At 40.0% G+C, this 20,332-nt stretch overlaps 1 protein-coding gene across 1 annotated transcript; it reads right to left on the minus strand.

Annotated features, from left to right (window-relative positions):
- Window positions 1–366: 366 nt before the first annotated feature.
- On the minus strand, window positions 367–16,875 carry fndc7a (fibronectin type III domain containing 7a). Its single transcript, XM_065276849.2, has 14 exons — window positions 16,767–16,875; window positions 16,300–16,315; window positions 15,945–16,202; window positions 12,904–13,161; window positions 11,132–11,389; window positions 10,647–10,898; window positions 7,025–7,279; window positions 6,676–6,930; window positions 6,329–6,583; window positions 5,989–6,243; window positions 3,843–4,103; window positions 3,367–3,396; window positions 3,216–3,254; window positions 367–860 (listed from the first exon to the last, which is right to left on the minus strand). The coding sequence occupies exons 1-13, from the start codon at window positions 16,818–16,820 to the stop codon at window positions 3,223–3,225; spliced, it is 2,439 nt and encodes an 812-aa protein (XP_065132921.1). The 5' UTR covers window positions 16,821–16,875; the 3' UTR covers window positions 367–860; window positions 3,216–3,222.
- Window positions 16,876–20,332: the final 3,457 nt, after the last annotated feature.

Raw genomic sequence — 20,332 nt, forward strand, 5'->3', positions numbered from 1 at the left:
ATCTTTTGCTTTTTGTCTTTTTAGTATTTCCTTTATAGATGATGTTTATGTTACAGTACCTTATAAATGACCATTTTCTATAAAAAGGCTGCAGAAGATTTTAAAGTTTCTATCTGGAAGTCATTTATAAACATATGCCATGTCATCTGACAAACCTGTTGATGGAATAATCCGGAAAAATTTGATTTATCTTACAGCTAGCTTCTTTGTTAACCCTGTAATTCAAGGAGTCTTTAAAAGAATAAAATCTCCTGTTTTAAACATTTGCTTAAATTCGTAGACTTCGTTATGTGGACCCAAGGACCCAACTTTAACATTTAAAAAAATAATACAACACACATATATTCTCATTCTTTTATGCTTTATGCAGTTTATTCAGAGTGCTAAAGATTGTTTTTGTATTAAGTTGCAGTAGAAGTTTCTATGCTATATCATCCAAAGGACACATGTGACCCGGGGCAGATACTAATCCTGAAACATGTTCAGATTTCTCAATAACCTACTTTACAGATCCACCCTACTGTATACACACACCGGTCCAGGCATTTGGAGGCTTTCTGCTTGGGGGATTTCCTACAAATGCTTAAAGTTTCAATCAAAAAGGTATTGTACAGTACATGTTTAACATGACATTGTATTCAGATTGTGTCATCATTAAAGAGACATTGAAAGTTTGGACATGGCGTTACAGTATACAATCAAAACATTCATATAAAGTAGGTTTAAAAATCAATTCAAATGTTTAAACATATATTTTTCAATCAGGTTTAAGTTTCTGACAAACAGTATATCAATATAGGATGGGGATAAAAGTCTTCTTGCTGTCCGTGATGTCATAGCGTGATCTTCTTAGCCGTGCCCTTTAACAGAGGACAAAAAGTGATCAGATCGGGACACTTGAGAGGGCGGTCACACTATAATGTGCTTTTATCTGACCTAAGTGCTGTTCACGTCATTTACAGCTAATCTCACCACATTCTTATTATTCTTTTGTCTCATATAACCATAATTACATCACTCATCTTTCAGGCTGATCTCATTCATATCTCTGTATTTACAATATTTTTGGCTATTCAGGACAGAACACACTTACTGTAAAAAGGCTGTATCGTGAGAAATCAAATTAACCTTTATCCTTTCATTTTTAATTGTTATATATAGCTACAATAACTGCAACTCTATTCCCAACTTGATTTGTTAACAACTAAGACACAAAATCGTTTGGTTATGAAATGATGGATTTTTTTCACATGAGAATATCTCAAATCTAAAACATATGTGATCTTGTACCACAAAACCACATAAGTCATAAGTCGCACGGGTATATTTGTAGCAATAGCCAACAATACATTGTATGAGTCAAAATTATACATTTATTATGGCAAAAATAATAAGGATATTAAAGGGGAGATTTCACAAGACTTTTTTAAGATGTAAAATAAATCTTTGGTGTCCCCAGAGTACGTAATGCAAAGTTTTAGTTTAAAATACCATATAGATAATTTATTAAAATTGCCACTTTGTAGGTGTTCTGTTTTGGGGTGTGTCCTTTTAAATATAAATGAGCTGATCTCTGCACTAAATGGCATTACTGTGGTTGGATAGTGCAGATTGGGGGGTATTATCCCCTTCTGACATCACAAGGGGAGCCAAATTTCAATGACCTATTTTTTCACGTGCTTGCAGAGAATGGTTTACAGGGTTGGTATTTTTATAATTTTCTAGATTGATAGAAACACTGGGGACCCGATTATAGGAATTAAACATGAAAAAGGCCAAATTTTCATGATATGTCCCCTTTAAAGGTGCAGTGTGTAATTTTTAAAAGGATCTCTTGACAGAAAGCAAAATAATATACAAAACTATATTTTCAGGGGTGTATAAAGACCTTTTTATAATAAACCGTTATGTTTTCATTGCCTTAGAATGAGACGTTTTTATCTACATACACCGAGGGTCCACTTACTGTATGTGGAAGTCGCCATTTTGTGCCACCATGTTTCAGAAGCCCTTAAGCGGACAAACTTTTTCACTAAGTTGTCTCCGACGATGACATCTTTCTGGTGGCGGCTATCATAGCTTCTCTATGCGTTTCAAAAGCAAGCAGTGGACTGAGCCATTGGTTGCAATTCGCAACCTCACCACTAGAGTTTATTTATTAATTTAGCTGACGCTTTTATCCAAAGCGATTTACAATTGCTATATATGTCAGAGGTCACACGCCTCTGGAGCAACTAGGGGTTAAGTGTCTTGCTCAGGGACACAATGGTGTCTCACAGTGGATTCAAACCCGGGTCTCTCACACCAAAGGCATGTGTCTTATCCACTGCACCATCACCACCCGCTAGATGCCACTAAAATTTACACACTGCACCTTTAAGTTAGGATCATGTTCCATGAAAATTTCCCAACAGAAATCACATCATTAGTAATATGTGTTGCTAAGGACTTTCTCACTATTTTAATTTTGCACCCTCAGATTCCAAATTTTCAAATATATTATCTCGGCCAAATTTGTTCCTATCCTAACATACCGTACTGTACAATATAAATCTTATTTATGATGGATAAATCTCAATTTAAAAAAATTGACTGGTTTTGTGGTCCCGGGTCACATATTTGGATATTGGTCCAGAAAGAAATAGGGGTCCAGAAGCAACACTTGCTTTTTATACTGTCTTGAAGATATATGTGTTCCAGTTTGTGCAAACTCAGCTTAAGTCTTTTTTTGTGATTTACTACATAAAACCATTCTACATAATGTAAAGATCATTCTGTTTAATGTTTAATATCTAAATCAATGTAAAATCAAACTTTGATGCTCCTCATCTCACTATTAGATTATAAGACATTAACCTGATTTCTCAGACAGGGTTGCAAATTCTTCACTTATGACTAAAAAGGTGGTAGTGTAAATGTTTGTATTAATTTGCTTAATACTGCAATAAATTTACTTTTTGTCATTGAACCTTAGGGAAAAACAAAGAATACCAACTCATCTAAATGTGCCTCATAAATCACATTTGTGCTTCATAAATGTAATGACATCTGTCATTGTACTGTATCAGTCCAGCAGTAATCTATTGTGTGATGTTGACACAATGAGCTGCTATAGTATTGAATATCTTGTCATTTACACAAGGCACCAGAGTAAAACGATGATGTGCGTGTTTACTCATTACAGTCAATGTTAACTGTGTTTTATTTGCACTCACTAGAGTTTTAATCCACACTTCTTCTTCCTCGATAGATCACTGCAGAAACACACACATGTAGCACTGGTTATTGTTCAAACTTATGGGTTTAATATCTCATTAGTTAAGTTATGAATGTTTTGTATTTTCATTTTAATAATGTTATACATACCCATTCCAACAGTGTTCCCAGAGCAGGAAACTAAAAACAATCAAGAAACAAAGATGATTCTCAAATTTTCCATTAAAAAAAGCTTTATTATGTTTATAATATTATTTAAAGTGTCTGATCAAGTCGATATTATTTAATTGTTTTAACTCTAAATATCTTTCTTGTTTATCTCTTAGGACATAAAGGCACCATTTTTTTAGTTTTTCAGCATTAGCTAACGTGAACTAACAATGTGCAATATAGTTATTGTCATTTATTAATCTTTGATAATGTTAGTTAACAGGTGTTTATGTTATTTCATTGTGCGTTAACTAATGATAAATAATAAATTATTATAATAAATTAATGCTGCATTGCTAATTGTACTTCATGTTAGCTAATGCATTAACTAATAACCTTATTGAAAATGTTGCCGTTTCTTATTCATTAAACACAGTAATTTTATAGCATATAATGTAGTATAAAGCGAGTTGTACCTGAGTAGAGTCTCTTTGGGCAGAATTTGACTTTAGAACCATCCAGTGTTAATGGAGCGACCACGACCGTGTAGACTTCCCCACATAAGATCTCCGCAACGTCACACGAGTTAGACCCTTGTGTCGCGCTGCAGGTGTAGTTGGAACTGGTGCCGTACAGGTCAGCAATGTAGTTGTACAGGCTTGGAGAAGAGCGCCAGTACACGCGTAGAGTATTGTTCGCCATGCGGTACAGTTTTACACTTGAGGGACAACAGCCACCTTAGAGAGATACAAGATGAAGAGAATGAGATGAGATGTGATGTAGACAGGGTCTGAAGTGAACACTGATTATTTATTTTGTGATACTAAGAATATAAAGTACAGTCGCATATTTAAGATATCAAACCAGTTGGGATTTCGCACTACTAACTAGTACACCTAAATGTAATCAAAAGATTGAAGTTATTTTGGTCTACAGTGGTCAAGAGACCGTTCTCCTTCTCATCATTGGGCAGAAGAGACGTTCAGCTTTGGCTTCTATTAGTCACATGGTTTGTTGGATCAGTGGTCAGGAGGATCAGATGACATTTTGTGAATTGTAATAAAAGCTCATCATAAATGAGAACAGAACGTTGAAAAGAAGCTTATGGGTGGGAGAGGATTAAGCCTTTCCAGTATGGCTTACAATAATGTCACACAATATTATTTAACTGGACAGTGAAACAACAAAAACTGTAGCAGCTCATAATGTATCAACTGCACATAATGTAATAAGTATCATTTTCTCAAAACATAATACAATTTTGTAAAAACATAATGTTATAAAAATTTTCAATGTAATGACAATTTTTCACATAATGTAATGGGCTATTGTATGAGAAATGTATTACATTGTGAACACACTGTGGCAACGTAAATGTAATCGCAGTTCATAAGGTAATACCAGCAAAAAAAACCATTTAAAATTTAATAATTATTTTTCAATATAAATAAACAAATGTTACATCGCGGCCATTGCTGTTGGATTCATGCCATTCAAGCCCAAACATTTAATTTCCACAAACTTAATAATACTTATATTAGTTTCTTTTCCCAAATCCTCACGATGTGTTCACACCAGACGCGGAAGAAGTGGCAAGCGCGAGTGATTTACATGTTAAGTCAATGCAAAGACGCGGATAGGCATCCTGTGTCGCGGTAAGCGCGAATGGCACGGGGCGAATTGAGCGTTTAAAAAATCTGAACTTTGGAGGATTTTCACGACGCATTAACCAATCAGGAGCTTGCTCTAGCAGTGATGTGATTACAGGAAGCAGAGTGGAAGCAGAAATACAAAACAACAATGGAGGACAATCATCATCGCTATATGAGACATCTTCGTACTTTTACAGGAATTAAAAGGATCTTGTTTGGATGAAAGTAAGTGAGGAGGTCAAACAATCTGGTATGTTTACTCAATTTAAGCTATATAAGCCCCTCCCATTATACGAATTTACACGCGACTCAAGTGACTAGAATTTCACCCAGCGAAAAAACTCAAAATGTTCAAGCGTCCAACTACGCGCAAATAGCGCGTTTTTGTCGCCTCTTCTACGTCTCTTCTCACTCTCACCCTTTAATTTCACAAGTTTATTTTGTTGTCATTAATCCCTGTTTTCACATTACTTACTGTGGAATGCGGAGGGAAATAACAGATTTAGTTTTTGGCTTATTTATATACAAAAAGTAATTGGACCATTTCATGAAGAAAATGTGAAGTGGTGCTTGACATAAGTCAAAAGAGCGCACACATGTGTTCTGATTCAGAGATATAGGTCCTGCTAAACGCTTGCTAAGGTATTCTGTTTGGTTGCTATGGTACCCGGGGGGGTTGCTATTGTGTTGCTATTTGGTTGCTAGGTGTTGCTATGCAGTTGCTAAGGTACCTGGGGTTGTTGTTGTTGCTATGTGGTTGCTATGGTACCCATGGTGGTTGCTAGGGTGTTGCTATGCCATTGCTAGGTTGTTGCTATGTGGTTATTATCGTCTAAATAGTTATTGTCACTATGTGAACGGCCCTTTACATCTCCCTAATGTCCTCTTTAACAAATGACAGATGATCTGGTTGAAAGGTCTGTATGATGATCCTGTAGTGATACCATAATAACACAACATTTGAACTCACTTGAGGAAAAACCGTGGTAATTGCACTGTGATTTATGTCCAGTAACGCTGATGGCCTCCAGAGATACACTGTAGTTGGTGTTACACGTAATGCATCCCATCAGGCAGTGCGTATCCATGGTATGGCATTTGGCGTGACCTCTGGATGATGTCAGAGAGGTAACGTATGAATGTGCCCCTGTTGCGGGCGACCAGACCACATCACTCATGGCTTGGGTCATCTGTTCAACACTCAGAGTTGCTGGACAGCAGGGTCCTAACGAGAGAGGGTACAATTCATGAATGGGTTGCTGAAGGACACTTTAAAAATCAATTTAACTTTCGAGATGTTTTCACTTGACCTGTCTCTAGGGGAAAGGTGTAGCTAGGCAGACTCTGGGCTGCGGCGGTGCTGGCATAGGCGCTGATCTCATATTTGGTTCCACAGGGCAGATTGCTAAGGAAACACGACGTGCCAGTGGACGTGCAGGTGAGCGAATCTGTAGTACTGACGGCGAGCACGCTGTAGTTGGCCCGAGTGTTTGCAGAACTCCATGACACCTGTACCGTTGAGGAGTTCACCTGTGTCACGTTCTGGATCTCAGGAGCACAGGGAGCTGAGAGAAATAGAGTTTTGGCAAATTCTGAGTTTATTCCCATTAATAGCCTTGAAAATTCCCAGAGTTTTGCAACCCTAGTGTGTGTGTACCTGTCTGGCGTGTGTGTGCGCTGCAGGTGTTATTGCATCCACCGTCACTGCACGGCCGCACCACCACACTGTACAGACTGTCACAGGTAAGGTCCGAGAGGGCACACACAGGGGCCGTGTCACTGCAGTGGATCCTTTCGGTCTGGTCCGCTGCCACCGTCTCGTATATCTCAGCACCTTGAACAGCTGACCACGAGATCTCCAATGTCTCTGTGGATATGAGGGACACGGACACGTCCTCTGGACAGCATGGGACTGGAGACGGAGAGATAAAAGATACAGATTGTACAGTTTAGTTGATATTCTTGTATATTTTTGAAAGTGCACGTGTGTTGTGTTTAGTACACACTTGTTGTATAGTTGAGTATTTGACCCGGTGGGCTGGGCCCAGCCTGGTTGTAAGCGAAAACAGTTGTGAGGTACGAGTAACCACAGATGCAGCTGAATTGGCAGGCCGAGGCAGTGGTGTTGCATTGTTCCTCTAAGCCATCGTCTCTTTTCACAAAGGCAATGTAGAAATCCACCCATGAATCCTTAGACCACATGACCGAACAGTTTCCTGCGACCGGTTCCTCGATCCACACCAGCTCTGGAGGGCAGGGATCTGAAAAACATCACATTCGTAAATACATGAATTAAATACAAACAATTATTTATTTATAGATTGTTAAAGGTTTAATTAAAAAAGGGAGGAGTACTTTTATTCTTCTTGTCAGTTCTATTGTCCTAGTGTCTTTACAAGTGTTGTCACTCTACAATAAGTTTCCATTTTTTAACATTAGGTTATGCATAAGTTAACATGAACCCAACAATAAGGGAGACACATTTAAAGGCATTTGGATATAAAGTGTTTCAATACTACAATATATGGTGTAAAAACGTCTGAGTGCTGCCCTCTTCAGGTTAAACGGTGGCTACTGCAGTTGAATTTTCCTATTGGATGTTGGGTCCAAAAAATGACTCGTGACGTAAGCAGGTTCAAGATCACCACGCCCTTGTTACGATCTCACCACACACTTAGTTCGTGCCCTCTATCTCCTTGAGATCTGCCTACATTTCTTGCATTTTTCAAATATTGCCAGTGGGTGGAGTCACACTCTGACCAGGGGTTTAGTTACGCTGAGAGTCAAAGAGAAGCCGGCAACCAAGGGAGACATGCTATCCATCATCAGTTTCGCCTACGATCCATTGGGGTTCCTGGCACTTAAAGTACTCCCGGCCAAGCTGCTGTTGCAGGGGTTATGCAGGACGAAGTGTGATTGGGATGTTCCAATACCTCCAGGTTTCAAGCAGAAGTGGAAAAATTGGCTGACAGATCTTGAGGTGGTGACATATTTCAAGATCCACAGATTTGTGAAACCGGCAGGATTTGGGAGGACTGTCAGGGCCCAATTGCATCACTTCACCAATGCGAGCGAGAACGCATGAGAACATGCATGAGAGGGTTCATGTTACTTTCTTATTTGGCAAAGCCCGAGTGGCCTCCTGAAACCTGTTACCATTAGGGGCGGTAGTGGTTCACTTAGGAGCGGCAGTGGTTCAGTGGTTCATGTCGGTCAGGGATGGGCAACTTCGGTCCTGGAGGGTCGGTGTCCTGCAGAGTTTAGCTCCAACCATAATTAAACATACCTGAAGCAGCCAATTAAGGTCAATTAAGGCATACTAGAAACTTTTAGGCAGGTGTGCTGAGGCAAGTTGGAGCTAAACTCTGCAGGACACCGGCCCTCCAGGACCGAAGTTGCCCATCCCTGATGTAGGTTGTCTACAAATTGGAAGGTTGTTGTTTCAATCCCCGGTTCCAACTGACCAAGTGTCAAGGCACCAAACCCCAGCTGCTCCCGATGAGCTGGATGGGTCCTTGCATGGCTGACACCGTCATCGGTGTATGAATGTGTGAGTGAATGGGTGAATGTAAGGCAATATGTAAAGCGCTTTGTATGGCCATGGGTCTATAAATGCGCTTTATAAATGCAGTCCATTTACCATTCCTCCTGAAGAGCTCACCGCTGCCGTTGTTGCAGTATGAATAGACAAGATGCTTCAATCGGAGCTCCAGCTTCTATTAAAAAAGACTTGCTTTTGGACTGACAGCACATCAGTTTTTAAGTTCATAAAGAATGAGGACCGAAGATTTAAAACTTTTATAGCAAACAGGGTAACCACCATCAGGGTCAACTTAGAAATCGAACAGTGGAGATACGTTCCCACATTCCTTAACCCTGCTGACGATGCTTCACATGGATAAAAGGCAGAAGGTCTTATAAAGCAAAATTTCCTGTGGATAGAAGTGTCACTGCCAACGACAGTGACAGAGAAAGTAAAGAGAAGTCTGATGGTCAATGTGATACTTGTTGACATCAATGCCACATTCCAACTGATGACACATTTCTCTGATTAGCAAAGATTGAAAGTTGCAGTTGCGTGGTTTATTAAGCAGAAAGAAACTGAAATAAAAAAAGAAAAGAGTTTGAGGCGTGCAAACAGCAGTGTTATTGGAGAAGCAAGGTTGGATGTGTAAAAGGAGATACAAGTTTTCTTTACATCACTTGGAAATCAGAAGGTGATGCTGAAAATTAGGGTTAGGGGCATAATCTCTTTTTGCCAGCAAGAGAGATTCCCCATTGAATTTGCTGCACAAACCTTTGGCAAGTCACAAGTGCCGAGAAGTAGCAGCCTTCTCAAATTGGATCTGGTTTTAGAAGGAGGATTTCTACCAGTTGGGGGATGGCTTAAAAGCACAGCAATCCCTGAGGACATTAAACACTCTCTAATTTTATCAAAGGACCAACATATCTCCAATCTTATCCTCTGTCATGTCCATTTACAGCTTGGGCATGGAGGTAAAAATCATGTTCTTTCCGGTAGAAGGATAAAATATCGTAACACAAGTGGACCAACTGCAGTGATAAAGATCATATCAAGATGCCTCATTTGCAAATGGTGGAAAAAAATGGCAGAGAGAGTGGTTCCTGATCTACCACCATTCAATAACTTTGGCATGGATTACTTTGGGCCAGTTGACGTAAAAAGAGGGTGTAGCATCGTGAAAAGATATGGAGTAGTATTCACTTCCATGACAAGCAGGGCCATGCACCCAGAAGTTGCCTATTCTCTTGACACAGACTTGTGCATCAACGCGTTGCAAAGGTTTATCTGCTGAAGAGGACAAGTGGCACCACTTTTGTGGGTGTAGAAAGAGAGTTTTGAGAAGCCTTAGCCTCTTTGAATCATGACCGCATTGAAAGAGCCTTGTCCAAAAAGGGAATCAAGTGGAGTTTTAACTCTCCAGCTGGGTCACATCACGGTGACATATGAGAGTGCGTGATATGGATGATCAGGAAGATCTTGTGTTCTGTGCTCTGTCAGCAAACCTTGGATTATGAAGGATTCCATACCGTGCTCTGTGAGGCTGAAGCTATGCTAAACAATCGCTCCATTACAAGACTGTCAGAGGATCTCAATGATCTTGAGGCATTGACGCCAAACCATCTGCTACTCCTTAAAGGAAAACCAGTTCTCCCATTAGGACTGTTCAAAAAAGGGATGTTTATGCAAGGAGAAGGTAGAACAAACCCAATACACTTCGGATCTCCTCTGGAAAAGGTGGATCCGCAAGTACTTACCGCTTTTATCTTTGAGCAGGGGTCTCCAACTTTTTGTGAGAAAGGGATAAAACAATCTGGAGGTCTACTTTTTTAATATGTAGTCTATTCAAAACTTTTTTGTTTTACTTGTTGATTTTATTTTATTTTACTCAACTTGACAACACTACCATTACTCCTTTCAAAACTATCAGAAACTTAGGTGTAGTCTTTGATGATCAACTGTAACTTGGTATAAGCACTTCTTGAATTGTTGGGTACATATGACAAATCTCTTTATTGTTTCCTACAACTCGTAAGTCTGCTAAATGCCTAAATGTACTAGTTGGTAGTAAGTTAGCAGTATTGTTGTTTGTGAATAATACATACAGGTCAGAAGGTCCTCTGGATTTGAAGGATCGCTGGGTCCGGCCTCATTGGATGCATAGACGGTGATGGTGTGGTTCTGTCCGCAGCTCAGGGGACTAATGACACAGTAGGCATCCAGAGAGGTGCAGTTCTGACCCGTTGAGCTCAGAGCAAAGTATGAGTCGGCGCCACGGACCAACTGCCAAAACACTTCCAGACCAACAGAACGGCCCAGCATTAACTGAACCTGCACAGCGCCAGGTACAGGAGGACCTGAAGAGAGAGATAATGTCAAGCTGTGGAGGTTAGATTTTTTTATTTTCATTTACTATAACTCAGTATTTATGAACAATCATTTCCATTTCTGTTTAAAGCAGTGGTCACCAATCCTGGTCCTGGAGGGCCGGTGTCTCTTCAGGACCAGGATTGGTGACCACTGCTTTAAAGTCTCGCCTTTTAATCAACATAAAGCAGAGCCAGATAAGATGAAGGTGACCGATCCTTACGTGTGATTTGGCAGACTGTGATGTCATCTCCCAGGTTACCCTCAGGATCCCAGGCATTGACTTTGATGCAGTATGTGGTGCCAGGTTCAAGGTCAGGAAAGGTGATGTTGGTCTCAGTCGTGTTGAATTTAACCCGTGTGTCTGAACCATCCTTGATAACACACAGTGTGTACAGCACAGCGTGGTCCACTGGAATCCAGTTCAGCTGGATAGAATCACTGCTGGAAGAACTGGAATTCAACGCTGGAGACACCAAGACTACAGAGAGAAAAAGAGAAAAGTAAGACAGAATAATTGAGCTGACCAAATGTATGATTTCTACCACCAAACTATACATTTATTATAATATACTTGGCCAGTGTTGGCCAGTGACTTCTTTTTTGAGGTCACACGATGCAAAGCTCATCACAACATGTAGCCCATCATGTGCGTGGCACGTCATGTCAAAATCCGAGAGGTTTATGATAGAAGAGACACTCGCGTTTGCCAGATACTTGCTTAATCTCATGTGCAATCAGAGTTTAGTGTTAAGTCAGTGTTTTGCAAGTATCTTGTGAATGGGAGCGTCTCTTTTATCATAAACCCTTTTGAAGTGTGTGCAGCAGGCACTTATTTTGACATGACGCATGATGCACATGGGTTAACATGACACACCTAACAAATATTTTGAATTTGCGCCCCTCGGAAGAGAAGTCACACTCACAAAAACGTTGTCCATGGTTCAACACAATATGTTGCCCTGAGGACATCTCTCACTTGGCAAAATCAGGTTGAGCAACATTAACAGCACAAGAACAACGGAGAGGTGAAAGATTCAAAAGCATGAAAACAAATGCCCCCTGGTGGTGAGTTTTGATCAGTGAAGCATAAAAGGGAAGCCGGTGACTTCAGCACATTAAATACTTGTGAGCTCTATTCATATAAATATATAAAAACTAATTTTAATATCTCCTATTGTCTGAAAGAAAGTAACCTATAGCGAACCTGTGGGCTGAAATAGAGTAGAAGGAAAGTTCTGGTATTACATGTGAAACTTAAAAAAATCGTTCTTCTTATGTTACAGCGAGCTATTCCTCGGGGAGTTGCGACAGCCTAGTTCTCATGCTTTATCTTTATATTCAATTCCAGCAAGATGCTGTTTCCATCCTCCTCAGAAGTACCATCTTACACAATAGTTACTTAACAATACAGCATTATTACTCCAGGTTTTAAATGCCAACTCATTGTCATCTAAGCAGAGAGTGGAGATCGGTTTACCTTCTGTTTTGTTATGTGTGATCTTTTGAATATAAGTTTAATATAAAAGGCTGAGGTTTTGGGTGGAGATTTATAAGCCACACATTTTTTTTTCTTGTAGTCTTGCAGTGGAGGATAGCAGACAACACTTAATACATGTTGTGTCTGGAAATTGTAACTTAAACTGATGTTTTGAAGTTTAAACCGCTCTGTAGATATCTGCACCCATGTAAATATAGTAATACTACAGTTCTAGCATATATATATACATCATAGTAAAACTGTACGTTACTTTTAAGAGCAGCTGTTCTGCTCTAGAGGTTATAGAGCCAAAAGCTGCTTGGTTTATTGATCTACTAAGATTATTTTACTGTTGTCAGACAGTTTTTTGGAGATGTGTTAGTTGACCAACCAGCTAAGCACCAATTAAGACCAAGACTTTTACTTATACTTGAATATAATATATAACAGCTTATAAATGTTTGAAAACAAATGTGTGATGGATAAGGTCAGATGTTTTGATCAATAAATTTTACCTGTCTTAGCATTGATGGGTAGAGATGGCTGACTCCTCCCTCCACTATTGACAGACATTACGCTGAGGATGTATTGGGTATAGGGCTGCAGATTGACCACCGTCCCAGGAGAAGTTCCCACGGCCGTTTCAGAGAAGAATCCGTCCTCGGTCTCTGCCCGTAGGATATAACCGGTGGCACCCGACACCTGCCCGAACTCCACTGTGATGCTGTCGCTGTGTTTAGAGTAAGCCTGCTGTATGAAGGGAACATCAGGTGCTGGTGGAGAAGAAGAAGAATACAACAAAACAAGATTATCATAAAGCTTTATCCTTATGCCACATCTACGGCATGCAAATTAATTGGGTTTCACTTTAGATAAGGTGTACTTGCAAAAGAAAAACTTAATACAATGTATGTGCTGTGTACACATGTGTTTTTAAATAGCACTTGCATGTAGATTATCCATATAGTTACAGTGTTGTCCTCTATGCATAACCCAAAACCAACTTTTAAAAATGTAGGTGTTTACGGTGCCATACACACAAAAAAATGCTAGGTTATTTTCAACCCAGCATTGGGTAAAAAAGGAAAGAGCCCAGCAGCTTGGGCTACAGTTAACCCCCCAAAAATTATATTTGACCCAACAGTTGGTAAAAATAACCCAGTATTTAGGGTTGAAACAACCCAGCATGGCCCAGTGCTGTGTTGAAAATAACATTTAGAGTGTAGACGAACCATTTTAATAATGTTATAATTGTTATAAACAACGACATGTATGTACAAAATAAGTAGAATGTATCTCGTTCTATATTTCGTAATTAAGTACACACACTCTAAAAATGGCTGGGTTATTTTGACATATAATGGAAATATTGGACAGAACACATGCTGGGTTAAAATTGACTCAATGCTGGGTTGCTTTAACCCAACTGCTGGGTTATTATACCCCTTGGTTGCATGCATAACAACAACCTAACATTGAGTAATTTTTAACCCAGCATGTGTTCTGTCCAATATTTACTCATTATGTGTCAAAAATAACCCAGCCATTTTTAGAGTGCAATGTTTAGAGGCACCTTTGAAAAGTGGGGCAATTAATGCATTAACGAATCAACAAATAAGCCCACATATATGGAGCTAGAAGAGTCTCAATAAAGATAAATGCACACACTACATTCACATATGCACACACAGGATTCATAAATACACACACAGGATACACAAATGCGCACAAAATTCACAAATGCACACACAAAATTTACAAATGCACACACAAAATTTAAGAAGCACAGAAGATTCACAAATGTACACAAAATTCAGAAATGCACACAAAATTCATAAATACACAACCAATTCAGAAATGCAAACAACATTTACAAATGCACTCAAGATTCACAAATGCACAGGACAAGATTCAGAAATGTTTTTCTAATGCACACACAAATATATCTTGATTTACAAACGGTTTTGGTCTGTGAACTTTACTGCATTTTAAACTGGGAATGATCTGCAACCAAGGAGATAACTAGCTAAACATTTTAAGTTCTACATACCGCTCCCCTTGGTTGCCAGAAGCCATGTTGAGGTCTCAACCAACCAACTGACAGACAGAACTCCACCGCGCTAACGTTAGCTCGCGCCCGCACCACGTGCATATCACGCTGTGTAAACTTCTTCTTCTTATAAGTAAACAATCCCCCACGTGGGGTGCGTTGTTGTGATTAACTAAAACAAGGGAGATATCTGATTGGTTGCAGATCATTCCCTGTTTAAAAAAAGGCATTTGTGTGTCGAGCTAAGTCAGGGGAGTCTCAAAATTCACACACAAATGCAGTAAAGTTCACAGACCAAAAACAGTTTGTAAATCAAGATATATTTGTGTGTGCATCAGAAATACATTTCTGAATCTTGTCATGTGCATTTGTGAATCTTGAGTGCATTTGTAAATGTTGTTTGCATTTCTGAATTGGTTGTGTATTTATGAATTTTGTGTGCATTTGTGAATTTTGTGTGCATTTGTGAATCTTCTGTGCTTCTTAAATTTTGTGTGTGCATTTGTGAATTTTGTGTGCATTTGTGTATCCTGCATGTGTATTTATGAATCCTGTGTGTGCATATGTGAATGTAGTGTGTGCATTTATCTTTATTGAGACTCTTCTAGCTCCATACACATAGCCCCCATTTAGGAAAACATATTTTGGTTTTAAATCCAAATTAAAACACTTTACAATCAAGTCTACCAAAATTTGTTAATGCATTAGCTCAGTGGTCCCTTGTGTAGAGTGTAATCTTTTGCAAACCCCAAGACTATTCTTCACATAAAGCATGAAAACAAAATTTCAAACTTTTTGAATTAAACAAAACATAAATTATACATGTAGTGCTGTTTTTGTATCTTTTTAAGGATAAATTACTCAGAAGTCATGATAAAGTTCTGTATTTTATAAAATGTCATTGAACTAAGGCTCCCTGGCACTATCGTACACCACCCAAATTGGGAACCACTGCATTAGCTGACATAAACCAATGAGTAAAATGTGTAAAGAGGATTTATTTATTTTCTATTGATCTCTGTTAAAGTTTGTGAACAAAGTTAATATTTAATTGTTGGTTGTTCATGTTAGTCTATTGGTGCTATAGTTTTAAACTGCATTGAAGATCATTTTTATGCATTTAAAATAATAAATTATGATTAATAAATGCTGTAGAAGTGCATTGTTCATTCTCAGTTCATCTTAATGTTAACAGATGTTTTTATAATAAAATATTGCTAACTTATTTAGTACTTGAAGTGGGAGATATGTAGAGATTAACAATAAACTAAAAATAAACAATATATTATTACAGCATCTTTGTTAATACAATTGTTTTTGTTGATTTGTTGTGTAGGCCTATTGACTTACGTTATCAGATTTAATGTTTAAGTAAATGTTAAAATTAATAATAACTCTTACGGTTTGTTTACTGTAATAATTTGTTAACAAATGCATCATTATTAAAGTGTTACCAATTAAGGATTATCTGATAGTGGATGATATACTGTATAAAAAAGGCATCACCTGTGGTGTCTTCGGTCTCGGCACTGCTCAGTACGTTCACCCCGCTGTCCATCGCTTCTACGCGCATCCGGTACACCGTATTCGACGAGAGCGCGTTCACGGAGCCCATGACCGCACTCCCGCTGAACTGCGCGAACACCGATGGCACGGGTGAGTTCTTCGGCGTGGCGGTGATCTTATAGGAGCTCGCGCCCGCGTATCTGCTCCAGCGCACGGTTATACTCTTAGACGTGACTGTAAACACTGACACATTGATGCCTGCATACATACAGTACAGAGAGATTAATAATCATATAAATCAGCACAATACTGAAGTAAAACTCGATAATTTACAAACAGTATAAGAGTTTCTTACCCTGAGCTGTGCATATCTGTCAATGAAAGATAGAAACACAACAAGTTACTTCATGTGTGTTTATTTAAAAGAGGTTTTATTCAATTCACGTGCGCTTTTAACAGTTTGCCTTGACGCAAAGTAGCTTTAAACAGTAAAATAGGCTACATATTTAGTACACAGAGTAGCTATTGTGGAATATTAAAATATGTACTTATTTCAGAGTCCCTTATTACTCTTTCAGAAGGTATTATGTGCCATTAGTGTAGACGGAAGCTTATTTAAACATCACTCAGCACAGATCTCAGACAGGGAGATATATTTTCTACCTGTACAGAATAAAACTGTCTACAAACTACAGTAACCTTACAAACAGTATACTGGTCTAGTATGTAAATAGTAGAAATAAAAGATGCACTTAAACTGTAATTGACAGAGCATAGAAGTCTTACTGAGATGAATCCGTTCAGAAAAGTGTTAATTCTTACCTGTAGCACAGTGACAATCAATAAGATGATTTTTGATAAATATTTAAAATCCATGCTTTGATATTGGAGCTACCTTCAGGGCACGCTCTCTCCTGCTGTTTTAACTCAAGATATCTGTAGGGTAGTGGCTAAAGCTTAAAGTTTTCATTTTTTTCTTCTTTTTTTTTACATCCAACAGGTATTTTATTGTTCTGAGAGCACTGAGTGTTGGTGTGCGCCCCTCCCTTTGGGATGGTGGGAGGGTTGACCTGTCAGCACAGTAGGACGGTATACTGTAAATACACTCCATGACTGATGCAAGACTCTTTACCATTGTTCTAGGTATTGCTGTCAATCACACAAGGATGCAAACTATATCTTTTTACTCATCCTTTATTCATGTTATAAAACTGTTGTTTGTATACTGCAATTGCAGATCTGAAAAGAGGCGTTTATATCATGGTACACACTTTTATTGATTTTATTGCTGAGATGATGCATTTCCAAAGATGAGAGATTTTTCGGTTTTAATGAAGAATGAATTTATTCTCAGATGTACATTAAAACTCTTTACAAGAGTTGTTGTAACAAACGAAACAATTGTTGACATACAGTATGAATGAATGTAGATATAGCACAGATAATTTTGTCTTTAAAGAATTTGATAAGATCTTTTCTGAAATTCAAGAGGAGACACAGGAGAGTACTTGGGTCGTTTGCTGCTGAGAAATAATAGTTTACACCCGTTAACTTGTCATGTCATTTCTGTCTAGTAAACACAATGGCTAGAGTTCCTGAATGTGAACTGGACTAAAATGTGATTTACCTCCTAAGACCTGAGCTTTGGCATTTTAGATTTCTTTCAGCTCCTTGGGGTTAGGAAAAACCAATGCATTAAACCTTCAAACACTCCTCGTTTTCTGTTCACTTCTGGACCTTGGGGTCTATATGACCCCAAAGTTGAAAGCATAATTGTAAGAAAAATATACATTTTCAATAATACAAATAATATATCTTTTTTTTTTGTTTGTTTACTTCTAATCTATACAATAAAGCTGTGTTTTGAGTACGGTGGCCCATTGATGCAAGTACCTTAACTACACCATTGGCTTGCCGGAAAAATATCAAATTTGTATGAAAATTATGATCTAAATTTGATTTAAATTGTTTTTAGATATGGATATACTGCCCTACAAAGGCTAAGTGCAGTAACTACGCAAACACTGAAACCGAGAAAAATGCCCTTAAAGTTTTTTATACCGGCCAGTCAAATATGTTACTGCAATTTTGGCGCACACTTTTGAAATGGGACAAAATTGAACCAGGAGACTTTGTCACAAGAAACGTCTCGGTTACATATGTAACCCTCGTTCCCTGAAGGAAGGGAACGGAGACGTCACGTCGTGACCGACGAATTGGGAACCACTTCGCGGGTGACCTATCTGCTTCGAGAAACCTTTAAAACGCCAATGAACTTGGCATGCAGATAATTGCATCTGCCGGCGCCGCCCCGCCGCGCAGGTATTTAATGAGCGGCAGGTGCAGTTATCAAATCAGCTATTTTTTTTTGCTGAGAAAGCTGGACAGAAGGAAAAAGGGTCCGGCCGGTATCAGCAGTGGAACAGCAAACTGTGGCGACGGGACGTGACGTCTCCGTTCCCTTCCTTCAGGGAACAAGGGTTACATATGTAACCGAGACGTTCCCTTTCAGTCGGTCACTACAACGTCACGTCGTGACCGACGAATTGGGAATCCCTACCAAAGCGCCACTGAAGCTGACCCTTCCAGTGCCTGCGAAAACCTTCCGACTCTCCTTGTTTAGGGAACGGAAATGGGGTTGAAGCAGAGGCCGGTCACTACTTGTTCCTTAACCCACGATAGTGACTAGCGAACTGGAAAGCGAACTCGTCAGGCGGGACTAAGATCGCTGCGGAAAGAAAACCCTCTAGGGGTCTACCACTAAGGTGATGGATAGAAAGACACGAGGTCTATATAAAAAATACACTCTCTTAGTACACTAGAGAGGTGCGGAATGAACTCCGCTAAGGGAAACGTGGTAAATCAGAACTTTCTACGGAAAAACTCACAAAGAAACCACTAGGGGGTGCAATGTGGGCGCTAGCCTCACCCAGGTTCTTAAGGATACATCTAGTGAGAGGCTGGCAGCCGATGCTCCGCAACATCGGCCACCAAGCAGTGGAGGAGACAAAAACTGTTTTTTGTAACGTTTTTGCCTTAACTGCCTTCCATAATGGTGCGGTCGTGCAGCACCGAAAAGAAAGGCTCCAAGCCGACACAGGAGCCGTTCCTCGATGTTCTCACTGAGAGCAGCTTTACAAATATCTGAAAGTGAGGAACCACGAGCCAAAGCCCAAGATGAAGCCACGCTTCTAGTTGAATGGGCTCTCAAACCAAAAGGGCAAGGAATGCCCTGTTTCTCATACGCCAGGGCAATTGTGTCTACAATCCAATGAGACATCCTCTGTTTAGTGACAGCTTTCCCTTTCTGCTGACCACCATAGCAGACAAAGAGCTGTTCTGAGGTCCGAAAGCTTTGAGTACGATCCACATACACACGTAGTGCACGAACAGGACATAACAAAGCCATGGCTGGGTCTGCCTCCTCCGAAGGCAGCGCTTGTAAATTCACCACCTGATCTCTGAAGGGAGTGGTGGGAATTTTAGGCACGTAGCCCGGCCTGGGTCTCAGTGTAACGCTGGATTCAGCCGGCCCGAACTGAAGGCACGAATCGTTGACCGAAAATGCATGAAGATCCCCTATCCTTTTAATAGAAGCCAATGCGAGGAGCGTCAAAGTTTTCATAGTGAGAAACTTAACGCTCACCGTCAGCAGAGGCTCGAAAGGGCAGTGCTGAAGGGCTTTCAGCACCATGGACAAGTCCCAAGGAGGAATAGAGGGAGGGCGCGAAGGATTCAGCCTCCGCGCACCTCTTAAAAACCTAATGACCAGATCGTGCTGACCCACAGATCTACCGTCTATGGGTGCGTGATGCGCGGATATCGCCGCGATATCTACTTTAATAGTAGATGGTGACAGCCTCTTCTCCAAGCGATGCTGGAGATATGAAAGCACAATACTAATCGAGCATTCTCGGGGGTCCTCTTGTTGAGAGGTACACCATACAACAAACAGGTTCCATTTCAGCATATACGCCTGTCTTGTAGACGGCGCTCGCGCTGCAGCGATGGTGTTAGATACCGCTTGGGGTAAATCACCTAGAACCTCCGCGCCCCGTCCAGAGACCACACATGGAGGTTCCACAGATCGGGACGGGGGTGCCATAATGTGCCCCCTTCTTGAGACAGAAGGTCCCTCTTCAGGGGAATCCTCCAGGGAGGGGCTGTCGCGAGGAGAGTGAGCTCCGGAAACCAACTCCTGGTGGCCCAGTATGGAGCAACTAAAATAATTTTCTCCTCGTCCTCCCTGACTTTGCACAATGTCTGTGCAATGAGGCTCACTGGGGGAAACGCGTATTTGCGAAGACCTCTCGGCCAGCTGTGTGCCAATGCATCCACACCGAGTGTTCCCTCGTTTAGTGAATAGAATAGGCGACAGTGGGTTGTTT

The sequence above is a fragment of the Paramisgurnus dabryanus genome, chromosome 6 (genome assembly GCF_030506205.2).
Source record: "Paramisgurnus dabryanus chromosome 6, PD_genome_1.1, whole genome shotgun sequence".
In the NCBI taxonomy this organism is placed as follows: domain Eukaryota; kingdom Metazoa; phylum Chordata; class Actinopteri; order Cypriniformes; family Cobitidae; genus Paramisgurnus; species Paramisgurnus dabryanus.